Source organism: Protomyctophum bolini (assembly GCF_963924005.1).
Source record: "Protomyctophum bolini genome assembly, chromosome: 16".
NCBI classification, from domain to species: Eukaryota; Metazoa; Chordata; class Actinopteri; order Myctophiformes; family Myctophidae; genus Protomyctophum; species Protomyctophum bolini.
The window spans coordinates 24,082,844-24,100,159 of NC_137877.1; the positions used below are offsets into that span (position 1 = coordinate 24,082,844).

Genomic DNA, 17,316 nt, shown 5'->3' on the forward strand with positions numbered 1-17,316 from the left:
AGTATGATAGTGTCTCAATGTGCATATTTCTGTTCCATTTCATCAGTCAGGCTGTGCCATCTCATCTGTCTATCTTCTTTGGGGTCGTTTCTAGGCAGTATCAAAGGCCATACAACCAGGCTATGGAACCTATGCTCCATGTGAAAGAACAATGGCTGGTCGCCATTGTCAGTCCTGGTGACATCGACTGTCACACAGGCATTATTACGTGATGTATATCATCATTATTTTGGTAGAAAACCTGCATGTCCAAAACCAGCTACTTTTCAGGAAAAAAAGGTGTTCAAATTTTCAAATGTGTTCAAATGTTTTCAAATGCATCCAATGTTCAAATGCATCCAATTTAGTCACAAATTCACAATATTTAGTCACAATGATAATACTTTTAATCGGTTCAATATTTTTAAAAAATCCACAATTAGCCACTTTCACTTTCAAAATGCTTACGCGCCATATCGAGCAATTGGTTGTGACTTGTAGATCAGCTATTTTCGCTATTTGTCTCATGTTCGATGAAATACGGCATTAATTTACAAAAAGAAATAAAGTTAGAAATATATGGAGATAACCTTTCTCAGATTAGCTCAGAACAGCAACAATATGACTATAAATTCACAACATTGCTGTTGCAATATCAGTTGTGTGATATTCTGCCAAATTCACAACTCTTTCCACGCACCTTATGCAGGCTATATATTTTATACTGTTATCGTGTTATCTGATTATGTAACTGCAAATAATTTCACCCACTCTTTTACACCTGTAAACTTGAACGTGAAGTTGAATTTAGGCACACTGCACCCCGGCGTCCTCTTGATGCGAACAGTCAGTGGTCTTGATGCCACTGTGAGGACAGTCAAAGATGTCGGTCTCTGTCCCTTTGCATCGCAGATCATCCAGCAAGATGGTACCTTGTCCTGAAAAGAGCCATCAAACAATGTGTTGAAGCTTAGGGTCAAGTCAAATCCAGTGTTGATTTTGTCGACTGAAACTATGAAGAAAAATGTTAAATAAGAACTAAATAAAAACGAATGACTAAAACTAAGACTATATGCTGACAATTTCGTCAACAAATAAGAACTAGACTAAAATGTTAGGGAGAGACTATAGTGGAGAAGAGTAGAAGTTTGTTGCATGCGGAAAATAGCAGATCGGCTATTTTCAGTATGTAACCAATAAAATCAAAAGTTGCTGTCAAAATCAACACGTAGTCAAATCCCTCACTCCCCAAATATTTTTTGGGGGATTAATTACAGCCAAATTAAATAAAGCCAAATTGTCAAATATTGCATAAGAAACATTGTGAAAATAGCTGATCTACAAGTCAAACTAAATGCAATCTGAGATTCTCAAAAAATAAAGGAAAAACAGTGCTCTCTTTTCGTAGCACTTGCTGTAGCACTTAGGTAGGCGTATGCATATAGGCTCAACTTATGTAACTCAGATAGCATTTTATGTAGACATAGCACTCTATTGTGTATACTGTATACGCATATATTATCATTTTATACAGGTAGAACTGTTAGGTTCTAAGCTTACGTATGATTCACAATGACTATTTACATTTATACCTAAAATCGGTCATTAAACGTGAATGGATCATAATCTCCTGCTCATATCACGTTATCAAGAAAGATGCATGACATATTATTGGTTAAAGGGATCGATTTTAATAACCCTTTCTGCTATATGCTTTCTGTATAAACACACACACACACACACACACACACACACACACACACACACACACACACACACACACACACACACACACACACACACACACACACACACACACACATTATAGATCTTGCTAAATACAGTTCAGAATGTTTTAACATTCATTAGACCCAAGTGAGCAACTTCAGCAGTGGCAGTATTAGCGGAGTTAAAGGTACTCACCGGCAGTAGCGGTGAAGGTGGCCGTGGCCCTCTGGAAGCCCAGCATCTTGCAGATCACTGTGCCGTCCAGGGTGTCGAAGCTGTCGTCACACACAGTCCCCCAATCCCCGTCGTGCTTCAGCTCCACTCGCCCCCGACTCGACGTCCCCCCCGCAAGACGCACTGTTGTGAGAGAAGTAGTAATGTCCGTTCAGTTTTACATTTTATATATTATATATATAGGCTATTTATATCTCAAAAGGATAAGGCACATGGGCATCACCCATGCCCACATGGGCGTCACATGTGCCCACCCTTGGGCACGTGTGTGTGTGTGTGTGTGTGTGTGTGTGTGTGTGTGTGTGTGTGTGTGTGTGTGTGTGTGTGTGTGTGTGTGTGTGTGTGCGTGCGTGCGTGCGTGCGTGCGTGCGTGCGTGCGTGCGTGCGTGCGTGCGTGCGTGCGTGCGCACACGTGTGCATCTCATTCTATATTACTTAATTATTACAATTAACTTCATTCTCAAGTTTACAAAAAAAGACAGCTACTCCAGACATTTACCTTCTGGAGCTCCTCCTTTGGGGCCTGCCACTCCAGGGGGTCCAGGGAGTCCTGAGATGAATGAGAAACATAGGTTCAATAGATTAGGGGCTCCATTTTTGTGAAATATGAGTGAAAGATCAGTGAAATGCTAAATGGGAAGACTCACCTGAATCTCCCTTTATTCCAGGAGGTCCACTTGGGCCTAAACAAAACACGACACCAAACACAATAATTAGAAAAGTCATGGACACTGAGACCTGTGGTTTGAGGGTGGTCAGAACCACAAATGATAACTATATATTCTAAGGTCTCGTGAAACCTATATGGTGCGAGAACACTGGCTTTTATTGCATTTCATTTATAAAAAGCAATAAATATATCCATAATGCGTCAAATTGTCTGTAGGTCAGTGTTGTGTGTTTAGTTTAGACTTGGGGCCGATTCATATACTCCTATTTTACCGCTGTTTCGGCGGTAAAATAGGAGTATGAATTTTAGTGCCGAAATGATTTCGGCTCGTCGTTTTAGTAGCACCGATGACCGAAGAGAAGACTTTAGGACGGTACCCGCCCCGCCGAACCACAAATGGCGTAGGACCACTACCAGTTGACCTGTAGTAAGTCTCATGGTCGGGGGGGTAGGACCAAGGGATTTGGGATTTGTTTATAAACATTTTGGTATTTGTTTATAAACATTTTTGATTTGTTTATAAACATTTGTGATTTGTTTATAAACATTTTGGGATTTGTTTATAAACATTTGGGATTTGTTTACAAACATTTGGGATTTGTTTATAAACATTTGGGATTTGTAAGTCTCATGGGGGGGGGGGTAGGACCACTACCAGTTGGCCTGTAGTAAGTCTCATGGGGGGGGTAGGACCACTACCAGCTGGCCTGTAGTAAGTCTCATGGTCGGGGGGGTAGGACCAAGGGATTTGGGATTTGTTTATAAACATTTTGGTATTTGTTTATAAACATTTGTGATTTGTTTATAAACATTTGTGATTTGTTTATAAACATTTGTGATTTGTTTATAAACATTTGGGATTTGTTTATAAACATTTGGGATTTGTAAGTCTCATGGGGGGGGGTAGGACCACTACCAGTTGACCTGCAGTAAGTCTCATGGTCGGGGGGGTAGGACCAAGTCTCATGGGTTTTGGGATTTGTTTATAAACATTTTGGTATTTGTTTATAAACATTTGTGATTTGTTTATAAACATTTGTGATTTGTTTATAAACATTTTGTGATTTGTTTATAAACATTTGGGATTTGTTTACAAACATTTGGGATTTGTTTATAAACATTTGGGATTTGTATGTCTCATGGGGGGGGTAGGACCACTACTACTGGCCACATGAGGCCCCCACCTAGCTTCTTAATTTTGATCTCAAAGTGCACCAGATTGAAGCATTTTCATGGCAAATTTACAATTTTTATCCGGCGTGGCAAAGCAGGAGGGGGGGGGGCTCTGTATAATATGTTGCCTAGGGCCTCAAAAGGCCTAGAACCGGCACTGCACAAATGACGTGACATTGTAGGCTCTACAGAGCCGAACCGACTTTTATTCGGCTCTAAAATAGTAGTATGAATCGGCCTTTACCTGCAGGGCCCACTATGCCAGGCGGTCCAGCAGTTCCATTGTCTCCTTTGGGGCCAGGGGCAGCAGGCAATCCTTGGTGAAGACAATAATGAAAAATGATCACGTCATGTAGTATAGAAGATGATATGTACAGAACATACTTCATACAAGCAGCTACAGATAGTATATGTTTGTACTAACATGCATGCACGCATGCACACACGCACGCACGCACGTGCTTATTTTCTACCTGGGAAACCTTGATCTCCCTTTTCGCCTATGGACCCATCTCTTCCAGGAGGCCCCTGGACACCTGTTTTTCACAAGACAAAGGAAATAAATATATTATTACAACATACAAAATATATTATGTTCAATAATTGTATTTAAAAAAATTATAATTGTGAGCTTGTAAATCAGCTATTTTTTTTAAAGATTTTTGTATACATTTTGAACTCGCGAAACAGGACATTCTGTATAGTACTTTTACTTTTGGTACTTTAAAGGGACACTTCACCCCTTTTGCAACCAGATCTTATTTTAATTATTGCGAACCCACTGAGCAGTTACTACGAGTAAGACGCGCGAACGCGGGAAGCGAACGCAGATCGTAAATTGCAATAACAATTAGAATAAATTACGAATTAGTGAGAACTGTGTAGTACTGTGAAATTAGTGAAAAAAGTCCCTTTTGTGCCCATATATGGAGCTGAGTGGACCTGGCCCCTTTTGTGCCCATAATAGGAGCTGAGTGATTGCCTTTGCAACACACTCCATATTTGGATAGCGGGACAGACACACGGACACACAGACAGACAGACAGACAGACATGATTGCGAACGCAGTGAGCACTTACTACTAGTAAGACGCGCGAACGCGGGAAGCGAACGCACTCAGCTCCATATATGGGCACAAAAGGGGCCAGGTCCACAACAAACAAATCACTGGCCCCTTTTGTGCCCATACATGGAGCTGAGTGGACCTGGCCCCTTTTGTGCCCATATATGGAGCTGAGTGATTGCTGATGCAACACACTCCATATTTGGATAGCGGGACAGACACACGTACAGACACACAGACATGATCTGCTAGGTCTCATAGTAAGTGCTCACTGCGTTCGCAATCACTGCGTTCGCAATGAGACCTAGCAGATCATGTCTGTCTGTCTGTCTGTCTGTCTGTCTGTGTGTCTGTCCGTCTGTCCCGCTATCCAAATATGGAGTGTGTTGCATCAGCAATCACTCAGCTTCATATATGGGCACAAAAGGGGCCAGGTCCACTCAGCTCCATATATGGGCACAAAAGGGGCCAGTGATTTGTTTGTTGTGGACCTGGCCCCTTTTGTGCCCATATATGGAGCTGAGTGCGTTCGCTTCCCGCGTTCGCGCGTCTTACTCGTGTTTTATGTGGGTAATATGTGTCTTTAAATATTTTAGTATTTTAAAGTGGGCTCACTTCCTTCCTGGACTACAATTACCATAATGCTTTGGTGCACTGCTCCTCACTGTGGATATGGGGAGCATAGACATATAAAGGTACTCTTCCGGCTCTGGGGCGCGTGTCAAAATTTAAGGCACAATCTTCCCAAGATTCCTTGCGAAGCATATAGGGAAGCGTGAGCGGAAGTAATGGAAGTCCCGGAAAAGACGTGCTGTGATTGGCCAGTAGTCAGTTGAGTGACAGTGAGAGACATAGAGGAGTCGCATGATTGACATCACTTCAGCGCTACCCTATGGCACTTCCGCTTGACTTCCTGCCTAAAATATCTAAAAAACACATATTACCCATAAAAACCCCAGGAAAGTGTTTCTTGTCTCCCAAACATCATTCAAATGCCAAATTGCCAATACTTTTGTACTTTTACTCAATTACATTTTGAATCCGGGACTTAACAGATTAGGCTACATCTACATTGCAGTATTGATCCTTTTACGTAAGTAATACATGTGAGTACTTTCCCCACCAGTGGAGATCATGATAAGCATCATCAAGTAAGTCTAACCTGGTATTCCAGTGTCTCCCTTATCTCCCTTTGCACCTGGTCCCTGGTCTCCTGCAGGTCCTGGAGGACCTGGTATTCCATGTGGACCTGCAAACATAACAAGCACACATAAACACAGATACACATTCAAACACCTCTTTTGAGGCATTTAACTGTAGCCCATCTTCCCCACATTATAACAAGAAACAGGGAGGCACTTCATTAAAAATAAAAAATAAACTATCAATCCATCCATCCATCCACGGGCCACAGCTCCAGCAGACAGCCAGACTTCCCTCTCCAAAGCAACATTAGTAACTTCATCCTGGGGGATCCAAGGCTAGTTCAGTTCCAAGGCCAGTTTGGAGATACACTGATAGAGTATAATCCTCCCATCTGATCTGTTTTCCCGGGGGTCTCTTTCCAGTGGGACGTGCCACGAGGACCTCCCTAGGCCTAGGGAGACGCTCGGGAGGCATCCTTAGATGCCCAAAGCACCTAAACTTGCTCCTTTCCAAGTGAAGAAGCAGTGGGTCTACTCATCTCTTGCGTGACTGAACTTCTCACCCTATCTCTAAGGGAGAAGTCACCCGTCTGAGAAAACTAATTTCGGACATTGTATAGTAAATTGCTCTGGATGAGTGTCAGCTGAATGCAGTACAGTGTCTGTAATGTACTGTAATAATTCTCATACAGGTATGATAGCATTCATCAGCAATATTGGACGGAAGTGAAACTCTGTGGTTTCACAACGTTGATCTGCTGACATACGAGGCTAAAATAAGGAGCATTTTCCAGAACCGCAACGGCTCCCACGTACAGGACGTGAAACCATGACATGTTACGCAATTCGCATATAGTCCAACCTTTAGTAACTCAGCGTGAGGTTGCTGTTGTCAACATGGGTTATTATGAGGGCGATGCAATAGACAGAAATAGGATTTTTACACACAGACAGACAGGAGAGGTGGACGGATGGATGATTACATTACAGACCAAGGGCCTAACAGACAAGCTTGCTGTACATTATACAGTGTGTACAGTATGTAAACCTCACTCTGGTGGTTAGATTAGCTGTGCAAAATATTCATGATCCATCTGCTAGTAGGAAATGTAGCCCTGCGGAACAGCATGGCACTTTTAATAGTGTACTCTAAGGAAGTTTAAGGGAAAGCATTATTCTTTGTACTTTATGAAGTGAAGACATATATCTAGCCAAGCGGCAGAGAACTATTTCAACAACCCTGTCTGCCGTGGAAGCCTTTTTTCCCCCCACCGCCCGTTTTTCAGCAATGAAAAATGCAAAGTCTGGGAGCGAAGTTCAGCCTATCTAATATGAATCTGGGGGCATATTTTATATGGATGTGGCAGGAGCACAGCGTGCGTGCTGCAGCACCATGCACGTTTCTGCACTGTATGCCGGGTGAGGTGAAAAGGCTGTGCTCGGAATGAAATGGTGCTCATATTAGGTATCTTTCATACGTAATTGCCTGTCATAGACAGTGGATGCATGACGCCTCTTCCAGTGTGCCTGCAGTAATGTTACCCGGCTGATCATGGTGAAAACCCCGTATCGTCAAATAACAGGCTTGTACAGAAGTCCCCATGGTCGAAAGTAATTATTAAAGGAGCATTCAGTGATTTGGAAAACCCCCCGGTTCGTCCCGTTAGAAAGATGTGCACATGCACACGCTCTACAGTGGGGGGGGAAGTGTAGCACGCAAACCAAGGCCCGCCTCTGCTCGATCATGATTGGCGGAAGGCCCCTCTCATCCTGATTGGATGAAGACTTGGCCACCTAGCCAAAAACGAAACCTACGTTTTTTTAACCCCAGGGGACACCCTCACTGGGGACAGGGAGGAACTCCTTATATGGTCAGCACACTCTATAGTAGGGAGGATTATAACAACAAAACAAAAACAAGTGATATTTAAATTAAGTGAAATCACTGAATATACCTTTAAGTAGATTACCGTGATCTGGAGTTTTGATATGGGTTGATTATATAAGAATCAAATCTGCCATCTAGGAGCTAGTGATTTTTTGTGACAGTCACGTAAATCAATGAGGCCCTTACCAGGTGCTCCATCAGGTCCTTGGGGTCCAGGGACTCCACGCTGACCTGAAATGTTTAGCCCACTGTTAATTGTAGAGCTTTGAATGTTGTGTTTCTCTGTCTGTGGTTAATCTGGCACAACAGCTAAGTGTAACAACAACTGTTAACAAATCACACCTGCAGGGCCATGCTGTCCCTGTTCTCCAGCGGCTCCCTGGGGCCCCATCTCGCCACTGTCCCCCTTTGGCCCGGGGGGTCCGGCAGGTCCCTCTTTGCCGTCACCTATAGAAGGAACAAGGAATCAGATGTTCTGAAACTCAGCATACTAGAAGATAAGGTACTGTAGGCCTACACATCAAGCTTCAATGTTGTACTTAATTTTATTGTTACATCGTGTGTACAGGTTTGCCTACATACTGAGTAAAACTTATTTTTGTTTGGCATCACATCATTTCATTGCACAATCTTCCTTGCCTGCTGTTTGAGTGGTTTGTGATTTTCAGATATTTGTTGATTGTTAATGTGTTGTTTTGTCATTTTGCTCATTTTCGCATTGCATGAGAATTTCCTTTCCTGCTTGTACCTGTGTTGACCACAAATGTCAGTGGTGGACAGAGACAAAGTACATACTTGAGTACTGTTCTTACAATGAGTAGGCCTACATTTATGTAGTAGTCTAGCCCTACTTATTTTCTTTGTCTCAAAATATTGTACTGCTGTGCTGACTGAGTCCACTACATTTCTAGGAAGGGACTCTTATGACCCAAATTACTTACAAAATCATATTAGGAAGTAACCACTTCCCTTCTTTTTTTCCCTTTAATGGTAATGTTTAACAATGCATTGATATTGAAAAGAATAATTATGAACTTTGTAATTTGTACTTTTCAATACTTGAGTATTTATTTTGTCCACTAAGGGAAATAATACAGAGGAATTTGACTCTGATGACCTTAGAGATAACGTTTTGGTGCCATGCTTTCTTCCGATAACTTGCTATCTATTATGGAAAGTAGGTCACTTCTTCCTTTTGCAGTGAGAGAAAAGAAAATAAACTTTTTGTGGCACAGTGCTTGACAAGTCGCGTCTCGGCCCGGGGCTCGCGTCCATGTGAGACGAGTGTTCATTCAGCAGGAACGGCACGTTTCATACACAAACTGCACTTCCCCATTGATAGATCACCGTGTTCTTTACAGCAATTATGACCTTAATCGTGGACACTGATCCGTATTAACCCAGCTAAGCGCTAGCCCTTCAGATGCTAATGTAATAAAGGATTTCCATAGAGGTGGAGATGCCGTGGGGGGGTGAATGACCTATTGGAAAACATTGGAGCGAGACTAGCTGGGTGATTTGTTTGCCTTGTGTAAAAGTCCACCCGTTGATTGAGATTTCATACAGGAAATGTCAATGCATTGACTAAGGCCTGATTTATGTATTTATTTATTTTTAGATGCACGCCGGTTTCGCACACCAAAAATAGCGACTCTACAAGCAGTGCGTCACGGTTGACGGTTTGCAGAAAAGAGAAGAATGGCTGCAGCGGCATTCATCCTGCTTCTCATCTGCTTTTGACATAGGAGATGACAGGTCATCATCAGCGGCGTGACTGGAACCAGCAGCTGAAAGCTACTGTCTGCTACACATGGGCTGTATGGCTTACGTGCATTAAAGGACGCAGTAGGCTACATGGTGTAACCGGTCTTATGTGCATTAAAGGACGCAGTAGGCTACATGGTGTAACCGGTCTTATGTGCATTAAAGGACGCAGTAGGCTACATGGTGTAACCGGTCTTACATGCATTAAAGGACGCAGTAGGCTACATGGTGTAACCGGTCTTATGTGCATTAAAGGATGCAGTAGGCTACATGGTGTAACCGGTCTTACATGCATTAAAGGACGCAGTAGGCTACATGGTGTAACCGGTCTTATGTGCATTAAAGGATGCAGTAGGCTACATGGTGTAACCGGTCTTACATGCATTAAAGGACGCAGTAGGCTACATGGTGTAACCGGTCTTATGTGCATTAAAGGATGCAGTAGGCTACATGGTGTAACCGGTCTTACATGCATTAAAGGACGCAGTAGGCTACATGGTGTAACCGGTCTTATGTGCATTAAAGGATGCAGTAGGCTACATGGTGTAACCGGTCTTACATGCATTAAAGGACGCAGTAGGCTACATGGTGTAACCGGTCTTTGTGAATGATCACAAAATGTACAAGAGTAGATTTCAGGCTAAACGGAAGGCTCACCCCAAAAAAACAGAAACACGCTCGGCCGTATTTTTTGCCGCAGCACTAACCGCACACTGGTGCGGTTCTTGTATTTGTTTTACTGAGGATAAGATTATTGCGAACGCAGTGATTGCGAACGCAGTGAGCACTTACTATGAGACCTAGCAGATCATGTCTGTCTGTCTGTGTGTGTGTCTGTCCCGCTTTTGTGCCCATATATGGAGCTGAGTGATTTGACTCAGCCATAACCATATAAGGAGTCCCCAAAGCAGCTATACGTCCAAATATTGAGTGTGTTGCATCAATCACAAACAAATCACTCAGCTCCATATATGGGCACAAAAGCGGGACAGACAGTTGCGTTCGCTTCCCGCGTTTGCGCGTCTTACTGGTGAATATGTTTAGGGTTAGGCATAGTTTTACTGAGGTTAGGTTTAGGAATAGGGTTAGGTTTTGGTACCTTTTACTGAAGTTAAGGTTAGGAATAAGGTTAGGTTTAAGCATAGTTTACTGAGGTTACGTTTAGGAACCAGGTAGAGAGGACAGTGTTTTTGGCATTCGATTACAGCTCTGTGATGTCCTTGCAATGCCTATTGAAGTGAGTTTTACAGACATTTGCACAGGTGACTAAAACGTGAGTCAGCAGAGGTTAGAATAGTGAGAGTAATGGCTCCATTGCCTTGGGGAAACTCACCGTTATCCCCCTTCTGTCCTGCAACTCCTGGGATGCCAGGTAGACCTGAGGAAATACCGGTAGATTAATTCTAATGTTCGGTGGAGGTGCAGCAAATGTGCCTTTGAACTTTTGTCCCTGCCACAACAGAGAACCAAACTTTAACGGGCCGTGTGGGGTGTGCACTGCAGTAAACCTCACCTGAAAGCCCCTTGTCTCCCTTCGTCCCTGTTGGGCCAGGAGGACCTGCAATACGTCAGGGTTCAGTCAGCCATGTTCAGCACTGTTGTCAAGGGTCATTGTTCCTCAACATAGAATAAAATACACACACACACACGCACGCACGCACGCACACGCGCACACACACACACACACACACACACACACACACACACACACACACACACACACACACACACACTATGGGGCACATGCACACACACAGGCACGCACGCACGCACGCACCCACACACGCTATGGGGCACATGCACACATACACACACACACACACACACACACACACACACACACACGTATGCGTGTGCAAAGTGCAAACACACACCGTCATAAACTACCTGGTGTGAGGGTAATTGTAGTCAGTTTCCCATCTAGGAGGAAGGTGCTGGTGTTGACCAGACTCAGGTCAGCCCTCAGTCTGCTGATCTGGCCACCCTCTCCACACAGGTCACTGACCTGTCATTAAAATGGTGCCATTGCATTGCATTAATGTCACTGTCCCTGCCTGCAAAGTTTCTAAATAAAAGTGATGGTATACACCATATACTTCTAGGCATGCATGTATAGCCCTGTATGCCTAGAATCCAGAAGCTAATATTTCGTTTTGCTAAAGCAAAGGGTAATTCCCACTTGGTTGACTGGTCGATTTTCCCACGTGCTGAGACCCGGGTTTGAATCCAGCTGGGTTACATTGAGACCCGGGTTTGAATCCAGCTGGGTTACATTGAGACCCGGGTTTGAATCCAGCTGGGTTACATTGAGACCCAGGTTTGAATCCAGCTGGGTTACATTGAGACCCGTGTTTGAATCCAGCTGGGTTACATTGAGACCCGGGTTTGAATTCAGCTGGGTTACATTGAGACCCGGGTTTGAATTCAGCTGGGTTACATTGAGACCCGGGTTTGAATCCAGCTGGGTTACATTGAGACCCGGGTTTGAATTCAGCTGGGTTACATTGAGACCCGGGTTTGAATCCAGCTGGGTTACATTGAGACCCGGGTTTGAATCCAGCTGGGTTACATTGAGACCCGTGTTTGAATCCAGCTGGGTTACATTGAGACCCGGGTTTGAATCCAGCTGGGTTACATTGAGACCCGGGTTTGAATTCAGCTGGGTTACATTGAGACCCGGGTTTGAATCCAGCTGGGTTACATTGAGACCCGGGTTTGAATTCAGCTGGGTTACATTGAGACCGGTCACCCGCGTTTGAATCCAGCTTGGTTACATTGAGAATAGCCAATCTACAAGCTCGGCTTACGCAAGCTTGTAAATCTGCTATTTCCAAAAGATTATTAATATACATTTAAAAACTTGAAACGAGACATGCTACATAATGAGTACTTTTACTTTTGGTACTTTAAGTACATTTTGATGCCAATACTTTTGTACTTTTATTCAAGTACATTTTCAATTCCGGACATTCACTTACCATAACAGAGTATACATTGCAGTATTGATACTTTTACTTAAATACAAATATGTGAGTACTTTTTCCACCACTGCCCATGTGGCCCTGGCCCATATAAGCATATAATAACAGCCAGCATACAGACCTGGTTCTGCAGTGCCCCCAGGTGGCCTCTCAGTGTCCTCGTCTCCTCACTATTGTTCTGCACCATTGCAGGAAGGTCGACCACGTCCTCACCATCTCCCCCGATGGGAAGGATGTGGTTGGATGTTCCAGCCACGGACGAAGTCAGCTTGGCTGTGCTGGAGGCCGAGGCATGGGGCTCCAGCGTGAAAACTGGGATGAAACGTAATAACAACAACATGCGGTTCATATGGTTCACGAGCAAGGCCGTGCAGAGAGCACTGAGCCGCAAGGGCCCAAACCCATGAAAAGAGCACATGTGTGTGCGTGCGTAGCGCTTGCCATTTTTTTGGGGGGGGGGGTTTCTGTGGGGTTCGACCCCTCCCGCCATTTCTTGGGGGGGGAGTCAAAAGGGCAGGGGTCCAAAAGCCCCCCCTCTGCACGCATGTCTGTTCACAAGCGCAACTTTAACACATTTCTGTGTTATTATAGTAAGTATAGTATAGAATCTATACTATACTCGGTCTTAAACTGGAACCAAATGCATGTCTCTAACCTTTATAGAAGAGAAAGACATTGAGTCCCGTCAGCAGGATGAGATAAACAATGATCACATTCAAACACCACTGTCTTCTGGGCTTCTGGGCTTTTAAATCTGCAACAACATGAGGGAGAAAAAACATTTAGCTGTTACTTGACACAAAAATGACATGGCGTGTGTGTGTGTGTGTGTGTGTGTGTGTGTGTGTGTGTGTGTGTGTGTGCGTGTGCGTGTGTGTGTGTGTGTGTGTGTGTGTGCGTGTGCGTGTGTGTGTGTGTGTGTGTGTGTAGCATTATGTGGAAGGCCGGAAGCGGAGATTGAACCCGGAACTCCCACTCGCCAGACCAACGCACAACCTACCGTGCCAATATGCGCATGCATAAAATGAATGGCAGATCGAGTGGCAAATCGAGTGGCAAAGTGAGTGACAAAGGGAATTTAATGTTGTTTAAAGTAATTTCATGCAATCAAATAGGACTTTTCTGTTTGGATGTATGGGCTGTCAAGGCCAGAAAGTAGTTTTTTGCCACTCATATTTCCTTTGCTGCATAACTTCCTCGTATGGTGATGATGTCACGTGCATACCCTCTATAAGACTGAGCCCGATTGGCAGGGCTGTTGCGGGCTGGGTCTTGGCTGGGGGCTACAATCACCCCCCAGTCTTTGAAGCGTGTCCTCACAATTCTCACTTCACACCACGGACCGCCGCACACGATGTCCCTCATGTCCCTCACACAAGGATATCACGCTCCATGTCCTGCCGACTACGCCAGATAGCATTGCGGGGAGGCAGGGATTGAACCTTGGGCTCAGCCCTATTGGCACTGTAGGTTGCGTGTTGGTCTGGCGAGAGTGGGAGCTTCCCCGCTTCCGCGCAATGCTACACTGCGTGTGAGAGAGATGAACATGATTCATGAACAGCCCATGACATCTTGATGAGGTTACGGTATGTTTCAATTATTTAGCAGATGCTCTTAATCCAGAGCGATTTACAGTAAGCAATTAACAACACATGGTAATATACATCAAATACCAAACTTACATAAGTAAGCTAAGAACCTAACATCCGTCAACCTAACATCCGTCTATCGAGTGCTATGTTGTCTACACAAAAAAGCACACCCGTGTGCCCTCTCAAAAATGGCCCTGTTTGTTGGAATTGATACTCAAAAGTTGTGTAGTATGCACGCGCGCACACACACACACACACACACACACACACACACACACACACACACACACACACACACACACACACACACACACACACACACACACACACACACACACACAGAGATATCCTCCATCTCTAGATTTCACAGCTTTGAGAAAAGTTTCTAGTTATCCTGAAACGTGGCTACCATCTGCTGGTCATGACTGTTATTGTATCATAAGCAAGAAAAAAGTAACAGTACTCTTGTAATACTGGGATGGCCTGCATCTAAATAACTTTTAATTAAAATAATGGTGACTGTGAACTGTAACTATTAAATGTACTAATTTCAGCCATAAAAGTTTTAACTTTAACATACAGGTCAAGGGGGCATTCATGCAAAATTATATGTAGCTTGCGGAGTTAGTTCAGTCAAATATACTCGAGGGGTTTCATGCCGTGCTCAAGGGCGCATTCATATACTCAAGGGGTTAATATCTATGCTGCATTACTATGTGGGTGTCTTCAGTGTGTGCAAGACCCACATGTAATTTGCTGATGTGGCAGTCAGCTGTCCAATTGGGCAGGCTACTTAAGCTCACTAGAGTAGACTGCATGCTCTTCCTGCCTTCCTTCTTCTGCTTATAGTCTAGTATAGCCAGCCCATAGATCCCCATTGTGAACCCGGACATGTTGAGTACACCAAGGTTTTATGTTAGAAATGTTTAGTATGGGTCCCCAGCATGTAGAAACTGCCGGATGCTAACTTGCATATATATGTTGGGCAATTTTCATAATTGGCATAATATGTGACCATACCAATTACAACCTAATAGAAGGCAAAATATTCAAAATGTCATCATGCTTTATGTAGCATGTGACATGTCAAACTAGGGGGTTTTAAACATTAGTCAGATAAAGCATGATGACATTTTGAATATTTTGCCTTCTATAGGTTGTAATTGGTATGGTCACATATTATGCCAATTATGAAAATTGCCCAACATATGCAAGTTAGCATCCGGCACCACCCCAGTAGCACTGGTGGGCTCTGTTATTTATGTTCCCCATGTTTTTTTTAATTGTATATCTATCTCCCTGCTCTTAATGTTTAATGATGGTGTTTGATGCCGAGCAGGGAGAAAAATGTAACAGAGCCGAACGGCAAGATAAAATATTATATGCACTCTTGTATTCTCATTGTATAATAAATATTGGTTAAATCTATTCGTGAGTTGTCTGACTGACCACTATAAAACTGTCACAGTCCGCTCCTCGGACTGTGGACTTTGACTGTCTTTGTTTAGGTTTTGGACTTAAGATAAGATTTGTCATTTCAGTATGCTCTGTTTTGGTCTTCCTGACTGTACTGTTTGGTTTTGGTTTTCTGTTACACTGTTGATGCCTTGGTTTTGTTTATCTTATTTTGTAATATTGTTCCTAGTGTTTCCTGTCTTCCTAGTTACTGTTTTCCTGCCTTGTCAAATAAAGGTAACCTGCCCCAGGTATGATATTAACCCAATTTATTTATACAACATGCTGAGTACTTGTACAATGTAGTTGTACGTAACTATACAATGTACTTATATGTATTGTGTACTGCCTGAACTGTGGCATACTTTATAGTCAGCTCCTGGAGTAGAGCAAGCAGCAAGGTCAAAGCGTGCTGCGGCAGTGATTGTGATGTCTAGTCAGTGACGTCATTAGGACGAGGATCCAAGCTATATATGTGCTATATTAATGTAATAAACTTTGTGAGCGTCTTAGCGTGATACTGTCTGGTGTCATGTTATTGTTCTCCCGGACTGGGCCCGTCCGTCTGTCCGCCGCCAAACCAAGGAAATATTCAACCGGGTCGTCACACGAACCTCAGCCTACACACACAAGACCGGTCTGTCAGAACCAGACGAGGGTCCAGTACTTAGTATAGTATCATAACAGAGAGGTTCAAGTATGAATTACATACAACTCTCACTACAATAATATTAGTACAGAGTCATATCTTTATCCCGGTTTGAAAGTTAAAGTTAAAGTTCCAAATATTTAGCCATATATTGTAGCCTACTGTACAAAACATTTTCAATGTGTCAATATTTGACACATTGACAATATGTGTCAATGGGACTATTTGCTTGAAGTATACTGCGGATAGTATAGTCAGCAAGCTCGACATGCCAAACCACTAATGTATTCGGTTGGGATGATGAATAGAGTAAAGGTTTTGAATTGATACCGCCTTAGGTTTAGCCACTCACCGTCGCTGTGGAAACTGTAGAGCTCGCTCCTACTGAGGTTCATGTCAAACATTGGGTTCATATGGCTATAGGTAGCTTGATCCTGGTCCACAGAGGTCTCCATGCGGGCGCCAGCACACAGCAAAGATAAAGAATAGCCTTTCCTCCTCCTTAACAAGCCCTTAAAATGGCAAGGACACACACATGCACGCACGCATGCACACACACACACACACACACACACACACACACACACACACACACACACACACACACACACACACACACACACACACACACACACACACACACACACACACACTCGCTCATTCACATGATTCTTTAAAAAGACCCATGATAGGAAGTGACTGTACAGATATATTGCTGAATTGTCCAATTTTCAGGGGTTAACTAAGTGGTTGCAAAGGTTCTGAAAGGGGGAAGTTAGTTTGATGGCCCATTTGCTGCACTACTGGGTCTCAGATTTTAGACAACATTCACAGAAATTATGTCAATTTAGCATATTGGTTTTGGAGAGGTCATGAACCAAAACCATTTGTATATCACTTTAAAAAAATAATAATATATATATATATATATATATATATAGACATGGCGTCTATATATTTAGAGTAGCCAAGTATTGTTTCTTTCTGCATAAGAG

General features: G+C 43.4%; 1 protein-coding gene across 1 annotated transcript; it reads right to left on the reverse strand.

The window, feature by feature from the left end:
* Window positions 1-376: 376 nt before the first annotated feature.
* On the reverse strand, window positions 377-16,788 carry marco (macrophage receptor with collagenous structure). The gene is made up of 15 exons (XM_080784992.1): window positions 16,674-16,788; window positions 13,281-13,379; window positions 12,747-12,937; window positions 11,532-11,649; window positions 11,158-11,202; window positions 10,978-11,022; window positions 8,223-8,327; window positions 8,067-8,111; window positions 6,010-6,096; window positions 4,258-4,320; window positions 4,029-4,100; window positions 2,589-2,624; window positions 2,441-2,491; window positions 1,903-2,064; window positions 377-917 (listed from the first exon to the last, which is right to left on the reverse strand). The coding sequence occupies exons 1-15, from the start codon at window positions 16,774-16,776 to the stop codon at window positions 787-789; spliced, it is 1,353 nt and encodes a 450-aa protein (XP_080641118.1). The 5' UTR covers window positions 16,777-16,788; the 3' UTR covers window positions 377-786.
* Between the last annotated feature and the right edge of the window lie 528 nt (window positions 16,789-17,316).